This window comes from Pomacea canaliculata, linkage group LG9, assembly GCF_003073045.1.
Source record: "Pomacea canaliculata isolate SZHN2017 linkage group LG9, ASM307304v1, whole genome shotgun sequence".
In the NCBI taxonomy this organism is placed as follows: domain Eukaryota; kingdom Metazoa; phylum Mollusca; class Gastropoda; order Architaenioglossa; family Ampullariidae; genus Pomacea; species Pomacea canaliculata.
Window position 1 is genome coordinate 11,944,333 of NC_037598.1, and position 16,826 is coordinate 11,961,158.

A 16,826-nucleotide genomic window follows, 5' to 3' on the forward strand; every position below is an offset into this window, starting at 1 on the left:
ATGCCGAGTCAGCTGCTAAGGCTATATCAGGGCATGTTCTTCATCTTAACTGGCACCATCCGGACCAGAAGCAATTAAGTCTGCCCACCCGTGGGACTGACCCGCCGGTACACGTCGAGAGGACTCGATGAGAAACAGCAACTGGGACGGCCATGTACTATGTTTAACAAGTCTTTCATTGTCCGTTCTGCAGACAATTTTTTTTCTTTGCTAACGCAAATTTTTTGGTCCACTTTTCACACCCGTGCAGCAGGATGGGGACGATGAGGGACTTGTACAGCCTGTATCTGGTGGTGAAGCTGACGTTTCTGCTGTCCCATACTGATGATATTCTAGTATTGTTTGACCATAGTAATGACTAACATTGTATTTTTCAATGAAACAATTAAAACACAAGTACCCCTCTTTTTTTAAAACAAATAATAATAATTCATTTATTAATCAAAGTGATCGATAGTACACGAGGAATTTGACTTTATGATGGTCGCCAATTATTCGAAAAATATCAATCACACTGACCATAAATGTCCTACTTTGAATTACTATTTACTCTGAATACTACAAGATATATTATATAGTTGTCACTTGGTGGGTACCGGATGAACAATTAATTTACATTTGCAATATAAATCTTATGGGAAAAAGCGCTCGGCACTTGACCAGCTTCCTGTTCGTCTAGTAATATTAATCTTAGCTCCCTCATCCAATGTGTTTAGCCCCATATTAAAACCTCATTGTGCTGGCGTTTGAACATCAGGAAATACAAAGGGAAAACGTAAAAAGTTTGAAAAGTACCGCGCAATACCCCTGACCCTACACCGTCACCCACCGTCCTCGATCGAATTTCCCTGCTTAGTTTAAAAACTTTAGCGTATAACGATTTATCCATCAGCAAGTAAATTTTTTTGTCGTACAAATTATGAAAATTAAATCTGTAGTCAAATTAATTATTATTAATAATAATAAACGAGATATTTGCAGCTACCTGAAAGCGTGGCGTTACGATCGCTTTACGGCAGCTAAATTGGTACGCCCCCGACGATCATAAATCGAAAATGATTAGGAGGGCGTCAACACAAACACCACAGAAAGAAAATGAATGTGTTTGAAAAAAAGCAGCAATCAAAAGTAACATTAGACGACACTGTGCCATTATCTGCTTGTATAGAAACAGCCCAGAAACAAGATGATCATGTCGTAAGTAGAGTTAAAACTGCTTCACGTGAGATTGTTTTGTTAATTTTTTTTTTCAAAACTAAGATCCGTAATCCGTCGTGGAATAAAACTAAGATTTTCAAAATCGAATCTATATTACAATATTTAGAAGGATCATAAAAGAGATAACTTTAAAAGCGAATCTCCCTCGTTTTCGTGAAAAAAGGTTTGACTGAATGGGCGAAGATCCAGATCTTTCAAGTATACTTCACGTCATATAATTGTAATTTGTATACCTTAATTTGATTTGGATACGCATACCGATTATTCAGAAAACATTACCAGACACGCCGAAAGTTTCATATTGCAGACATTTCAAATTGTGTGATAAATGGTGTGATAGCATATTTCCCACCTGGTATTTGGCAGATATTGTAGATACCTCGATCGTTCATGGTAGTCCATGGTACATACACAAAGTCAAAGCCTACGGCATAGTATTTTTTAACTCAAAGACAATGACATGGAGCAAGGATTTCTGTTTGTTCATTGTCACAGTATATTATGGAAAGATCGACTATTATTTTTTACATATATATAAAAACATTGGAAAACTGCAGGAATACGTGATTCGTGTTCAACGAGGACCTTTGAAGGAAAATTCATGGCAGATCATTCGTCGCTATAGTGATTTTGTCAACCTTGATGCACAACTGAAGATTTCACAAATTGAGCTGCCGTTGCCACCAAAGAAGGTGTTCGGCAACTTTGACAGAGACTTCATTGCTGTTAGACAAAATGGCTTACAGGTAAGCATGCATTTCCAATTATTTTTGACAAATTTAGTTTATGTTTTAGGTCAAAAGATTCCTCGAAAATCAAATTAATTATTGCCAAAACAGATGGCAGCAGGCCTGTGCAAATGAAAAAATAAAATCCAACATTTCTTTTTCTACAGTTATTCGTATATTAAATATTTAAATGAGGTGTCCTTTAAGTGATCAAATGACATTATTCATTAGCCATATTTTAGCAATGGACTGTGTTTTGGTTGCTTATTATCTTTTTAGTTTGCAGTTTAGTGGAACATTCAAGTAACATGTAAATAAATTGTTACAGGAGTTTCTGAACGCAGTGATCAACAACCCCATTTTGTGTAGCAGTATACATTCCAAGCAATTCTTTGATCCCAACAATTACTCTTTTAGTTATGTGGGTAAGTGTAAAATAAAGTCTTTTCCAATATTAAAATTAGTATGAATGATCAAATGATAGAATTATTCATGTTATAGAAACTGACAATTTGTTCTTTTGAAAAAGTTATTGTCACTGATTAGTAGTATTTCCTTGTTGAAAAAGTCATTTTGGAGATAGTACTATAATGTCATATTAAATTATTTTTTATTTGAATTATAAGAATTAAGTTATTGAAATTGTTTTCATACTTCAGAGTCGGCACTTCAGCATGTCTCCATGATATTCCGTTCAGAAAACCAGAGATGGGAAGTTGTTGAGCCTTTAAGAGATATAGGTATGAACAGATTTCCAGATGATAAAAACAAAACAGTTGCCTGAAATATTGACCTCAACACAATAAAAGCACCAGAAAAGCTGAAAACAGCAATCTTAACAGTGTTATGGTATTTTAATATCTAATAATAATAATAATAAACAATGCATGATTTATATAGTGCATACTCATGTTCATAAGGAGGATGCTCTTAGATCTTGAGACAAGAATGATATATAGACAACATATGAAGGACAGAAGGATAAACATTACTAATAACTAATAAAAGACAAAAAGAGAAAATGCAAAGAGGAATTGGGTAACAAGACCTGGGAGTATTGTGATTCTTCAAAGAAAGATGAGTAGGGAAGCATCCAATAAGATTAAAAAAATGGGGGTTTGAACACAGATTATCATTATGTGGACTGATGTTAGGAGTAATGTCTAAGGAAGAGATGTGTTTTTAGTCCACATTGAATGGATTTAACAGTGGGTAGGGGGCAAATATATCCAATCTATATCTAATGTTAGACCGTAGTGCCTCTATGGTATATAGACTATCTTGTGGATATACAGCTTAGTTTTCCACATCCGTAAACAGATCATAGCAAATTTATGATTTTTATTATAACATTTATTTTGATGAATATTGTTACTAATTCATATGAGTTTTGCTACTTAGGATGGCGAATACGAAAACAACATATTCAAATTCAGACCACTGCCAAACCCAAGGTTACTTTGATGCTTTCATGGGTTGGTATTTATTTTTACTTATATATTTTAGAAATATTTCTGTCAAGCATATTAGAAAATATATATTTACATAGTTCCATCCACCGTACTTGTTGTTCTAGATAGATTAGTCTGATTAATGATATCAGACTATTTCTCCTTTGCCTAAATATAGTTGCCATAGATAATAAATATTTAAAATGTTTTTATTCTTGATTATTTTCTTAAGATATTGAGAAGAGGCAGATATAAACATTGTTTTCACATTAACTTCATTTTCTGATTTTTTAAAAGTTTTTTTTTTTTATTATTCTTTTCTTTTTCCAGACAGATTTCGGTCCAGACAAATTCATACCAGAGAAAGAATTGACAGCATTAATTAAAGTTCTTCCTAACATAAGGGTAGAGAATATGATGATTATTTTAGATCACTGTGTATTTTTAAAATATTGTCCAGCATTTGAAACAGATCTACTGTGTTACATATATATATAAAGCTTTACATTAGCTAAGTATAACTTTATATTATGAAAAATGCACAGGCTGTATATCATAAAAGATTGTTTTCTTTATTATGTTTCCATATGATCAAGTGTGTACATAATTACACCCCAGTAATCTGGCTGTTAACATTTCACTGTAATTATTCAATTACAAACTGTTTTATTTAATTGGTGTGGTATGCTATTTTAAAATAAGGAGGAAATAATTGAAAATGTGTGCATCTGCATTTCTTTTTCTTTCATTTTAGCTTGCTGTCTTTTTCATTTAATACTAATATATTCTGTAATTTAGTTTATTTTAACATTTTAATAATTGAGTGATGATGAATAAATGTTTCTCAGCATCCAAACATCTTCCCTACTGAGTTTGCAACCGTCAATGAGACAGGAGGTCTTATGATACGACCTTTGCATGAAGCTGGGAGCCTGAGAGACATGATTTGTCGGTGCAAATTTAAGGGACACTACTTGAAAAAGTATGCTAGGCCCAAGCTTATGTCTACCCTGAACATGGAGCAAATACAAAACTTTGGTCGTCAGATTCTGGAGACACTCAAATTTTTGCATGAGAAAGGATTTCCCTATGGTCAGTCCACATATAATTCTTTAAAATGTATTATTATTTTGGAGATTTATGATACTCTTCATTCTTACTGTTTGTTATCTGATTCCTCTGTGTGTCTTTTATATTTGTCTTTTACTTATTGTGTGCATAGTTGTGTCTCTCCTTTGTCATTTGTATTCTTTCCATATCTGCTACTTATTGATCATGATTATGTGCTATAAAATTGCACACTCATGCTCCTTATTGAGTGTGATTATGTGCTATATAAATCACATGCTGCTTATTATTTTGTGATTGCTGATTTGCTGTATGTGTGTGGTGGAGGCTTCATGCATGAGACAAGAAAGACTAAATGGATAGGGATGGGGGTTTTTTGGTATATCGATACACGGTTGTATTCTTCATGGTCATCAAATGTTGTCTACCAGATGCCATTTAATAATTTGCAATCTTTGCCTGAACCAAGATATGAAGATGCCTTACATTGGAATAAGGTCTTAATCATGTATTAGGTCATCTTCATGCGGGCAATGTTGTGGTGGATGGAAAAACCTGCTGTTTATTGGATATAGAAAACTGGATGCTTGGAGTACCATCTTATTATCGACCATTCTACACACAGTTCCGAAAAATCCAGGTGAGAATAGACAAGAACTTCTATGGGGCAGCTCTTTTTTCTGATGTGACTGATAATCAAGTACAAAAATGCCATCCACCAATCTGCATAAGGAATTTTCTCTTTTTCTATACTTAGATTCTAGACTCCATTATTTTCTCTACTAACAACTGTTACGTTTTTATTTATAATTGTCTCATATGAGCAAAATCATGATTAGGTTTTGGATTTCTAAGGACTGACAGAAATCTATGCCTACTGACATAAATACATGGACCTATTACTGTTCATATGTACACTGCGTAACTTTTTTTTTCATCTGTCTTCGTAGTCAGCTGGGAAAACAGTTCATTGTGATAGTGTGCTATGGACCTAGATACAGTGATTAAGAAGTTAACAAGAAATTGGCTTTGTGAATTTTTCAATGAGCTGTCAAAAAGGAAACCAGAAATGAAAGATTTATAAACTATGATAGGAAGTTCTTTGGCTCCTTTGACGTGCACAGTTTCAAACTATTGAAAATAAAATGTTAAAATACTTTTGACTGAACTCTTTGCTTTTCATTTAATGTTTAAAAACATTTTGCAGACATTGGAACTAATTGATGTGTACTGTTTTGGGCACCTGCTATATGAGATGACCTTTGGCACTCAGTTAAATGAGCCAACTTGTGATTCTTTCCCACCATCTTGTCCAGCACAGATACGTGAGTTCATGCTATTTTCATACATTTTGTGTTCTTATTGCAAAAATGTGAAATTGATAAAAAAGCTCTGTTGATGATTTCCATTTTCCTCTCCATTCCTGGAACAAGGCATGTCTTTAAGATTGTAACCTTTATGTCTTTGAGATTGTAACCTTTATGTCTTTGAGATTATAACTATTCTTGTATCACATGTGTATGATGCTTAGTGTTTGATAATGCTTGCTCATGTATGATATTCCAAGTAACATAATTTCCTTAATGATGAATTTTTAGGGGTTTTTTGGTTGTTTTTATCCATAAAGTTCATGAAACATAATTTGTTATTATTTTATGATAAGACTGAAAAAGATCTTTTCTTTGCACTTTGAGAAGTAAAAAAAGTAGTTCCTTGACCTTGCTGTGCAGGATCTGTGCTGGAATCCATACTGACTACAGAGGCATGCAAGAATGGTTTGCCTCAAGTTTCTGACCTACTTCTGCACCCGTCAGTTCTTTGATGCATTTTTGTCAGCAGTACAAAGAGAGTCTAACTTTAAACCCACATCCCCAGTACCATAAATATTATTATACATCCCAACAGCAGCTGCTTTACATATCCAGAAAATATTATTCCATCTTTGTGACATGCATGTTGTTCAGAGGTTCTGAATACAAACACACAAAAAAAAAGAATTCCCTTGGAGTAATATTTTGTTAGTTTATTGATTTCTATTGTCTGCTGCAGCCTGTTCAGTGGAGTGGTGCTACCAGTAACAGACAAGCCAGTCTTGAAAATTCCTAGCAAACTAAAGGAGTTCTTACGCTCTGCAAGGGAAGAAGTTGAAAAGAGGCTGCATGAAGAGCAGAAGATTGTAGGATGTCTTTCCTTCTGAATGCTTTTCCAGTCTCTGGTTCTTTGAGGGGAGAGAATCTATTTGAATGAGTAGAATTAAATGTGTATTAATTAGTTTAGTGGCAAGCGCATCCAACATTCTTGTTGCAAATTATATAATACACTTTTCTGGGGCTTACAATATTTTCCAATTACTTCTTTTAAAGTAGATATTTTTAAACCATGATTTGAGGTATACACTATGAAGCAGTTTTGAGTACTTTTAAGTAAATTGTTCTTTATTTTCTTAGATTCATCAAGTGCGTCGTGTTTCTAAGGCAAAAGAGTTTCACATGTCAGAAGAGGAAAAGAAAAAACGCAGAAGATCAAGAAAGGTGAGAATATATTGAGGCTTTAAAAAAGTTGAATTATTAGCTTCATGTTTCCAAGGATGATCATCGTCACAGCCTTAGGTTTTTGGTAACCTGCCTTAGACAAATCATGCATTCCTAAAAACGTTATAGCTTGATTTAATTTAGGCAATTTTCAGCCTATGTCAAAAATATATTTTTCCAGTATATTTTTTAAATGGAAACCTATGAAAAATATCTCTATTCCTATGGAATAAAGTTTGCTGTTCACAAAGTTGCATCAGGAAGTGCATGGACATTTATTTCTTGCTTAATTTAAGGGTCAAAGTGTATCACATGCTGCTGGTTTTTGAAAGAGATGCACCTGCAGAGAGAAGGGAAAAAACTTATTGTGTACTGATGTGCATGTAAGTAAATATTTTATCTGTATATATATATATCTACAGAAAGCAATGGAAAATGGAGATCCTGAGCCCCTTACACCGACAACACCTACAGCACCAAAGACACCAACATCACCAAGTGTTTCACCACCATCTGCTGACATTACACCAGGTGTAGGTGAGTTATACTGATTTTGTTTTTGAATTCATTGAACATGGTTGAACACTATGATTCCTAATTCCTCTTGAAAGACACCTAGGAGGGACCAGAATACATTTTTTTTGTTCTGTTTTTATTTCATGGAGGTAGCATTTTTGTTCTTTAACTTACCAGATGACCTGACCATAGGAGTTTAAGGGCTATAACTGCTCTTTAACCAAACAAATTTTGCCCTGGGCAATAGGGTAAACAGCAGTCCCAAAGCTAGAGTGCTCTCTCTCTTAAGCTGAGTTCTGCCTTCAGATAACTTTGAAAAAAAAAACTTTCCTGGGTTCAGGAGTCTTTTTGTTTGGTATTTGAGACTACACATATGTGTACAGCAACATTCACTTCAATAACTACATTGTGTGAACTCATCTTCTTGTGTTGGCTGAACTAACAGGCAAGAAGTGAAAAGAGAGAAGTTGAACAGATAGAACGAAACACAAACAACACAAACAGCAGCTGAAGAGAGGGAGCAGAATTCTTACGATTTTTCGTCTGCTGCTGGCTTCACAAAACATCAAAATGGCAGCCTTTTGTTCATATTGTCGTCAGGCGAAGTCTAAGGCCAGCTTATACTCACCCCTTCTGCAGGTTGTGCTGCTTCTGTTCTTAAACTCACATTTGCTGTGACATTGTGCAGGTTGGACGGAATATGTGGGTGCTTTCTCTCTCTACTTCACATTCTGTTTGAACCTTTACTGCATTACACTCATCTGAGCCTTTGCGGCCACCGAGAATTTTGACTGGCAAAAGCCATTGTTGCACCCACAGTTTGTTTTCCCCGCGGACATAATGATCTCTGTGGAGTGGCACTAAGACTCCACCTTAGAACGTTCTGCCTCCATAACCTGTCTGCTCATTCTGCCATCCTGCACCTTGTCAGCCCGATTTCGGCTGGTCATCATGTTATGGCCTAATTCTACAGGTACGTATTGCATCAGCGAAGGTGGTTGGCAGAGTCCTCCTCCTAATAGGTATTTTCGTATGATCAGTTCGTGTGGTAAAGTTAAAGGAATAAAATATTTCTTGTAGATCATCTTGCTTTAATGCTTACCAGACAACCTGACGCAGATGCCCTCCCAGCTTCAGCCTTGAGGACTGACAAAAAGACTGTTGAACCCTTAAGGGGGAGACACTCTAGCTTTGGGACTGCTGTTTTCCCTATTGCCCAGGGCAAAGTTCATTTGGTTAAAGAGCAGTTGTAGCCCTTAGACTCCTATGATCAGGTCATTAATTCTAGAAGAAAGGCAGTTTACAAGAAAAATTTTATTTTTCACTGTAGACTGAAATAATTTGGGAGTTGTTTATTTTGCCTCCTGTTTTCTCATTCTGACAAAAAAGTAGTTAAAAGGTTGGAGCAGACCCTTTGATTTTTTTAGGAGGATGCAGGTGTCTGGAAAGAGCTGTCACATTTTCTGCTTTGAATGTGGTATCTAATATCCTTCTGCTTGTGCATAAGTAGTCTATATTGTTTTCTCATTCATCAACATTATTATTCTGGACTTTCTGTTGTTCTTTGGTGAGAATGTTTGCTTCCACATTTTCAATTTTTGTTATTTTTCTATAAGCATTTTAGTTTTTTTTTAATAAATAATATATTTAAATTTAGCTATCAATGAGAGGATATTTTTCCTTTGTGATTTTTTTTCTAGTGCAAAGTTTATTCAGATTATCTATATTAGGACAGCACATTTGTATTTTCTCAGACCAAATCTTTACTTCCAGTGAATGTTTTAAAGTAGTTACATAATCATAAAATGCTTTTGAGATGCATTTTAAAATGCTACCTCTATGTTAGGGTAATAAGAGATAAAACAAATTAGCTTACAAATACTTTCACTCTTCTCCCCTGCTTCTGTCTCATAAAATAATCTTAAACGTACTGATCACAGAAATGTATGTATTGTTACATATAGTGAATTGTGGCAATTGTCACTTGGTCAGTTTTTTTTACTATGCTGCCCTGATCTTGTGGTGTGGCAGAGGGTGGAGCCAGCAGATGACCTTTCTCCACATAGCCATGGTATTCTCACACGTGCACAATCTATAAGTATCAGCCTGTAACTCTGCCACTATTGCTGTTGTTGGCTTGTGCTACAGCTTGGTTTTCCTTCTTAATTATGTATATGTTGAATGCTGCTTCAATGAACTATATTTTGATATTTTTACATGGGACTTGATTCGTTGCCTCACAGATTTTTCCCTCTCTCTTTGAGCATACTATACAAGAAATATTGAAAATATACTAGAATGTCAGGGTCTTATAATCAAAGACACCATGCTTTTAGACTGTCATATATCAAGGAGGCATGCAGATTATATATAATATTGGTTGTATATAATATTGCATGTTGGCTTTTGTCTTGCTTGTTATTATTTATACTGGTCGGGATTTGTGTGCGTGAAAGAGTTTGTGATGAGAGAATAAAATTTGAATTCTCTCCCTATTGATTTTGGTGGGGTGGGGGAACATGGGCAGATATGTATATAGCAGCCTTTAACTCTTTCTTGTAAATTCATATCTTCTACACAGCAGTTCAAAACTCTGGTGTTCTGTAGGGTATGTGCATGTGATATGTAAATACAAACTGCGCTAGGCGGAGAACTTGCTGATGTCACTGTTGTGAAACAGCATGCTAGCAGCATGAACTTGCTGATGTTAATGTCTCAGTGTTCTTCGTTAGCTATACGATATGTAGGCTGTTTGGGATTATAGTTCTTTCAGCTGTTATTTGACATTGCAAAGGCGCTACACTCTTGGTGAGATTCTTAGTGGAAAACAAGCAAAGAGAGCAAACAGTTCAGTTTACAAAGTCCAAATAAAAATTTTGTCAAAATTGTTTATTCACATGAAAGGGATTATGTGCCATAAACCTGCTTTATTTGGGGGCTGTAGTTTGTTTATACATCTTGTATTTTTTAAAGGAGTTTGGTTTTATTGGTGTATTCTTCATTGTGTAGCCTATGGTTGGGTGGATCCTTCTGCATGTGGTTTCATACAGTAGAAGTCAGAGAAACTTACATCTTGTCTAAAATCTAAGCAAGAATGAGCTGCTATGAAAATACTTGAGAAAACTTTTTAATAATGATCTTGGTTAAGTACAGCAGAGGTGTGCTTTTTAAAGGTAACAATATGTATTAGTAGGTTATAGAAATTATATTCTTTTATAACTTTGCTGAAGTTGCGTGCTTCAAGATCTTTTAACAGGAACACTTTGATTGTGTGCTTATTACTTACCACATGTAATAAATTAATCACAAGTGTACAATTAGCTGTCAGTAAGATAGTGTTCTCTGGAGTTATTGTAAAACTGAATAAATCAAATGAGTGAATTATACCTAACATCTTTTTAATTCAGTTTGACAGTTAAATAGTTGAATACAGAATGTATTTTTGTTTTCCTTTCTTGCAATACTACGATTGACAGGCAATTTTGATGTTTCATATCTTGAGGCATACTTGACCACGTTGAAGAACTGAAATTTCTTATTACTACTGGGATTCTACATTACAGAGATTATAATCTCAAACTTTTTGTAGTATGCACTTAACATTATTAGGTTAATGTGTATGTACAACTATTTGGAAGGAAATTATAAGTATGTTTTATACATGCTTGATATAGTAAGAATATGCCTGCTTTTGGAGGTTTTTTTTTTTTTTTGCATGGATTTTAATTATATCACTAAACTGTGTATTTTGTTACTGGTCATACCACCTGAATTCAGTGTTGTAGCAGAAAACAAGCCAAGGCAAAGGGCTTAATATAGTTAAAAAAATACAGTTAAAAAAATAGAAAGCATGGCAGTTATAATATAGGATGAGGAACCTTACTGAAAGATGAAATGAAAAATGAGTTTTGAGTGATACAGTGTATTTTTCAAATGTGACTATTTGTATGATAGCAGTAGTGTATAGTAAAGAGTTGATTTCATCAAAGATATGGTTAGCTAAATGGGTGACAAAAATGAGTTAAAGGAAATCCCTGCTTCCTTGATGATTTTTTAAAAAAGTATTTGAGGCAGCAGCTGGAAGAACCAAAGGACTACCAGAAGCTGTTTGATAACTTCTCGTCTTTTTATAGTTATCATAGTCTGCAGTCACCATAGTTTTTAAGATTTTCACTATGTAAGCACTGTGTCCTATAGTGTGTTTAGGTTCAAAATGCTTTTTATATTCTTCATAACATCAACACAAAGCTAGATTTGGGGCAGTTGTGGTGCATTGGCTAAAGTGCCTGACACCACAACAGTGAAAAATTGGGTGTCATGGGGTTGTATCTGGGCTCCCGTATACTTCTGTGGATTTGACACCTGTTTACGGGGTACTATATATCTGTGTTGTGTCATGTGTGGTGTATCATGTAGCTTTTTGAGCCCAGCTAGTGCTGGGAAAGGACTATAAATGAACTGGTGGGGGTGGGGGTGTTATAAGATTTTTCTGTTATTGCAGATTTCTTTTGACTTAATTTTCATACAATTTCATGTTTTAACAACTTAAAAATATCACTTCTGATAAGTTTTTAATTCAGTTCTAATAGTCATTCTTGTTAAAAAGTAAACAAGATGGTGCTGATGTTTCTCCCAGTTGTATGCATTAAATGCCTTCTTGAACTTCGGCATTGTTTGATTCTTTTTTTTTCAGGAGTCCCACCAGCACCACCTCCTCCCCCAAGTGCTCCTCCACCACCGCCACCACCACCACCACCACCAGCAGCAAGCTTTCCACCTGCACCTTCACCTGGATCTAGCAGCTCAGGCCGTGGTGCTCTTCTAAGCTCTATCACAGGTTTCTCCAAAAATAGTCTTAAGAAATCGTTGACCAATGACCGCAGTGGACCTAAGTTGTAGCTGCAGTGCATCTGCACACCACGAACATCTGTTGTCATGCGGATTTAAAATAAATACACATGCTTCATCAATCTTGTTTGAGGTAGATAGACACAAGAAGGTACTTGTGTATGAAACAATCTTCATTGAGTTACAGTTTGTCTTTAAAATGATGTTAAAGATAGCTTTGTTATTTCAACAGGCAGTATGTAAAGTGGGCTCAAACTTTTAATTCTCATTTTCTTTTAATTTTGTGTTTATTGATATTTAATATTGATTATGTCTGTGCTGTACGTTTATCGTCCAAATATGCATTTTAAAGGCATGCGAATGAATATTCCAGTAGATTGTTTTTTTTTTTACATGTATGCAGTCTTTTGCCTACATTAAATTATTTTCATCATTTGTTAAAAATGTATTTTGACCTGGGAAAATTTTGTTCAAAAGGCACCTGTCTGTTTTTGTTGCTTGTTCATTATTTTTTTCCTGAAGTACCACAGTGTTGAGATGTTATTTGTGAATCTGTGGCTCATAAATCATATGCAAATACTGCTTCATTGATTCATTGTGTTTTAACCCTTTCTGTAATTGGTTAATGCTAAATGGTTGACAGGTGTTTTTTTTTTTATATAACAGCCATCTGCACCCTTCTTAAAATTAACTGTGTTGATGTTATAAATCTGACTAAATCAGTGAGAATGGTATTTTTTTGTTGTTTTATTATTAGTTCGTAAAAGTAAATTCCCTTCATTGATCATCTGTAAGCCTGCTTGCTGCTAAAAAATGTCACTGAACATAGTTTAATTTGCATAATTTTGCTTTTCTTCTCTCAGATATAGTGGAGAAAAGAACAAAATCGGAACAAAACTGTATTTAGCAGTTTTGCTTATTGTTTATTGTAATGGTCTATAAAATTTTATTGTTGAGATTGATCGTTTTTCCACAGTGATATACAATACTCTGTACTTCAGACTTTGAGCACTAATACAAAATAACATATCTTTAATAAAAAGCCATTTTGTACACCCTGCTTGTGATTTGTGTCAGACAATATTGAAACTCATTTTCAATTTTTCTATAACTCTACCATATAATATTTTTTCTTTCAGCTTATTTGAATACAGACTGGGTGATATTTTTACCTCACCTTGAATGCAAAAAAAAAAATAATAATAATAATTATAGGCAGAATTAAGCATGTTGTTTGTTGGTAATTGAAGGATCTTTCTCCAAGCAGCAGTAAAAGGTGGTTCAGGCAGCTTTACAGACCATTGATAACAGTAGAAGAAAGGTGCTTGGGGCAGCATTGCGGTCTAGGTGCAGCAGAATGATCATATAAATGTGACTGAGGCAGCATCTGTGTATCTTCTACTGTATCTTGGTAACGGCAGGGGGTGATATTTTCACACCTATGCATCCTGGTGCAGATGCCATTCTTCTAAAACTTCTTAGATTGTGTAGCTTGAAAGCCTGAAAGATGTACTGCCAAGAATAATAAAGGGTTAATGCAGTTTGGTCACAACAGTGTTCAAGATTTATGACACTTCTGACAGCTAGGCTTGTGCTTTGCACTCTGTGTGTGATGCTCTTCAAAAATGATATTTAACTGAGGACTGTGCAGTATGCTTGTTAAGTCCTCTTAGGTTTCAGAGCCAAATGTTAACAGAGATGTTCACACTTTGCATCTGCACTGAAAAGCACGATAAACCCACAAGACTATCACTATGTCTTAAATGTAAGTGGTATAATGTAACTATTAAAGCCATTTAAGATTTTTACTTTAATAGATTTGATGATGGGAAGCATATTTTTAAGCTGGTCAAATGGACTGCTTAAGAACTTATTGAGTTTTCTCTTTATGCAACCAGCAAACAGGCTTTGGATTAAACATGACAAGCAAGTCTTGGCTTCAACCTTGTGAATGCACATCCAGATGTATGTATAGTTCTAAGCATTTTATGCTGGGATAAATTAGACAGTTTAGCAGACATATTATTCTTTATGAGTGTGTGTCTCCAAAACCATTTAACATAATAATAACTGATCCCTAGAAACGTGACAGAAGAAGACATGAATATAGACTTGAATGACAGTTTAGCAGGACACATTCAAAATAGCGTAACTGAAGAAATAACCTGCATTGTCTGCCTGCATAGCCGGTGAGCAATCTTCAGCAATGTGGCCATTAAATTTGAGATGCAACATGGGGAAAATAAGCAGGTGATTGTGATTATTTCCAATGATTGGAATGATATCTTGTTTTCCCAAATTTTCTGTGATACCTTCATTTTGGGTGAATCAGAATTTTTGTCACACCAACAGATGGGATTGTCTTGTACATCACAGCTAAGTACCAGAGCATATCAGTGCTGCACATATATTTAAAAATGTCCAAACATATAATGAAAATGTCCGGTGATGTGCATATTAGGAAAGATGTTACAAGATGAATTATCTGTGGCTTGTGTTAAACATCATGTTGTATGTCTTTCAGTGAAACAGGGCATATTTGTAAAAGAAAGCTATGTTTTATTGTGATTTTGATGCCACTAAATGTGAGTTGTCATCACCTAAAGTGTTATGTGCCTTGGGTGATAGAAATGTGGGATCAGCATATTGGTCTGTGATGCTTTGAGTTTTTTTGTTGTATTCTTTGAGATTGCTTCAGTTACCTAATAGGCATGTTATTTCCAGTGGACCATTGAGATTTTTCTCTTGTTTTAAGCTTTATTTCAAAGTTAACAAAGAGAAAGTTGAGCTAAATACTGCCTGAGATACGGCCTACTCATTATATTTGTACACATGGTTGCATTCAGCAATTTTGCAGAAATACAGTCCTGTTCATGCTAAGAGTTATTATTCAGTGTATATATTTCCATACTCATATTGTTACAGAACCCTGTTATTATATTTTCAAGCAAGCTATTCCTGTTCTGACTATGGCTGAAATTGTTTTTGTTTTGGTTTATTTACATGTACTTTCTTGACTTTGTGTTTGGGATATTTTGTGTTGTATTTTTATTTTTATGACAGTCATGGAGTGAGATGGAAAGAGCAAGATAATTGTTAATAAGGAAATTACCATTTGCATACATTATCAAGTCATTGAGATGAAGGGATTTTGTTATGGAATAAATTAGTGAGCCAACAAATCACCTTTCATGTGCATAATGTGAATCAAAAAATAATCTGTACATTCTGGGATCTGTGTTGAGCAGCAGTCCTGGAAAACGGTGTTCTGGCTTTTTTGAGAGATGATATTCACAGAAAACAACTGCATGCTTATTTTCAACCTAAAATGCAGTTTGTGTATTATGCACATGAAGAATTATGTCCCCCAGACATAAAAGAATTGGTGGGAAAAGTTTGATTGAAGGAACATGTATTTAACTTAATAAAAATATTTCTGCCATATGTGATCAAGCTTATTTTTTTATATTAATCAGTACTCAAAATTCCAGTTTCTGGATAAATTTCTAAAAATGCAACCCTCATTATTTGATAAGATCAAACTTGTCAGCATGCAACCTGATCCACACGGGTAATATCAATAATATACTATCTTAAAGGCCATACAGCTGTGCTATGTATTCCCCAGTACTTATTTTAAATTATAATTTAATATTAGTGAATAATGTATAGTTCTTCAGCTGGAGAATGTATGCTGTTTTCTAATTAGCAGTGGGGTTTACATCTGAAAGACCTTTTCCAGAAAGAACACGTCTACAGTGTAATATATATTCTGTAATTAAAAGAAAAAAAAAAGGCCAGTTGTGACCAGCACTTTGGTTCTTAAGAGGTGCATAATGCATGTGCACAGCTTATCAGGAATCTTGCTGATGACTTGATCAGACTTGTTTAGTTTATTTAAAAGAATTTCTCAGTTTTGCACATTTGATACATCATTGTCTCATCACATTTTCGGAAGAGTCCAATAGTATGTTGGACTAGGGAGGTCTTGCGATGGGAGGTAATCCAAATGGTTACCCTGGGCAGTTTTAGACCTTGTGCAATTAACTCACTATGTTAAATAAATTTCTGTTTAAAAAGTTCATTCTTCGTATTGTTACCTTTATGTTCACTAAACTTGTGTTTGCTGTTCATCAACATCATTTGAGACTGGAGGGTCAAGTGTGCTATGTTCCCTTCAGAACATGCGTCTGAACCTTTCAACATCGAGTGATAAATGTATGCTTGCTTGGATAATCCTCCTGCAGAAACAGATAATACCATTGAGTTATCAGGTGAGATTCCACCCTGCCTCTCGATGAAAAGAATACTTCAGTTTCAGAAAATATTTTGAGAGTAGGGGTAAAACCTGGTCAACACACAAATATAGACGATAAGAACATGCACAGCTGTGTATAATGTATACAGGTGCAACCGTGCAAATATATAAATATACAAATGCTCGATTTTGGTAGCTCTCGTTTTGA

The 16,826-nt window shown here is 34.8% G+C and overlaps 1 protein-coding gene across 5 annotated transcripts; it reads left to right on the forward strand.

Moving 5' to 3' along the window:
* Nucleotides 1-992: 992 nt before the first annotated feature.
* On the forward strand, nucleotides 993-16,444 carry LOC112571693 (PX domain-containing protein kinase-like protein). Of its 5 annotated transcripts, none has more exons than XM_025250909.1 (15): nucleotides 994-1,197; nucleotides 1,776-1,964; nucleotides 2,275-2,371; nucleotides 2,606-2,686; nucleotides 3,348-3,421; nucleotides 3,728-3,802; nucleotides 4,246-4,489; nucleotides 4,981-5,105; nucleotides 5,673-5,790; nucleotides 6,196-6,274; nucleotides 6,515-6,641; nucleotides 6,913-6,996; nucleotides 7,419-7,533; nucleotides 9,544-9,583; nucleotides 12,206-12,343. In XM_025250909.1, exons 1-14 carry the CDS (start codon nucleotides 1,096-1,098, stop codon nucleotides 9,561-9,563), a joined length of 1,530 nt encoding a protein of 509 aa, XP_025106694.1. In that variant the 5' UTR covers nucleotides 994-1,095; the 3' UTR covers nucleotides 9,564-9,583; nucleotides 12,206-12,343. The 5 variants fall into 5 exon arrangements, with proteins under 5 accessions (XP_025106692.1, XP_025106694.1, XP_025106695.1 ...); XM_025250910.1 differs by having other exon boundaries at nucleotides 9,544-9,606; nucleotides 12,206-12,339; XM_025250907.1 differs by lacking the exon at nucleotides 9,544-9,583 and having other exon boundaries at nucleotides 993-1,197; nucleotides 12,218-16,444.
* The last annotated feature ends 382 nt before the right edge of the window (nucleotides 16,445-16,826 follow it).

What these genes read in the sequence shown, in the direction of transcription:
- LOC112571693 (XM_025250906.1), top strand. Translation starts at nt 1,096, where the DNA reads ATGAATGTGTTTGAAAAAAAGCAGCAATCAAAAGTAACATTAGACGAC. An exon ending in TCTGACCTACTTCTGCACCC is followed by an intron (nt 6,275 to 6,514) that starts GTCAGTTCTTTG and finishes TGTCTGCTGCAG; the next exon opens with CCTGTTCAGTGGAGTGGTGC. An exon ending in TGACATTACACCAGGTGTAG is followed by an intron (nt 7,534 to 12,205) that starts GTGAGTTATACT and finishes TTTTTTTTTCAG; the next exon opens with GAGTCCCACCAGCACCACCT.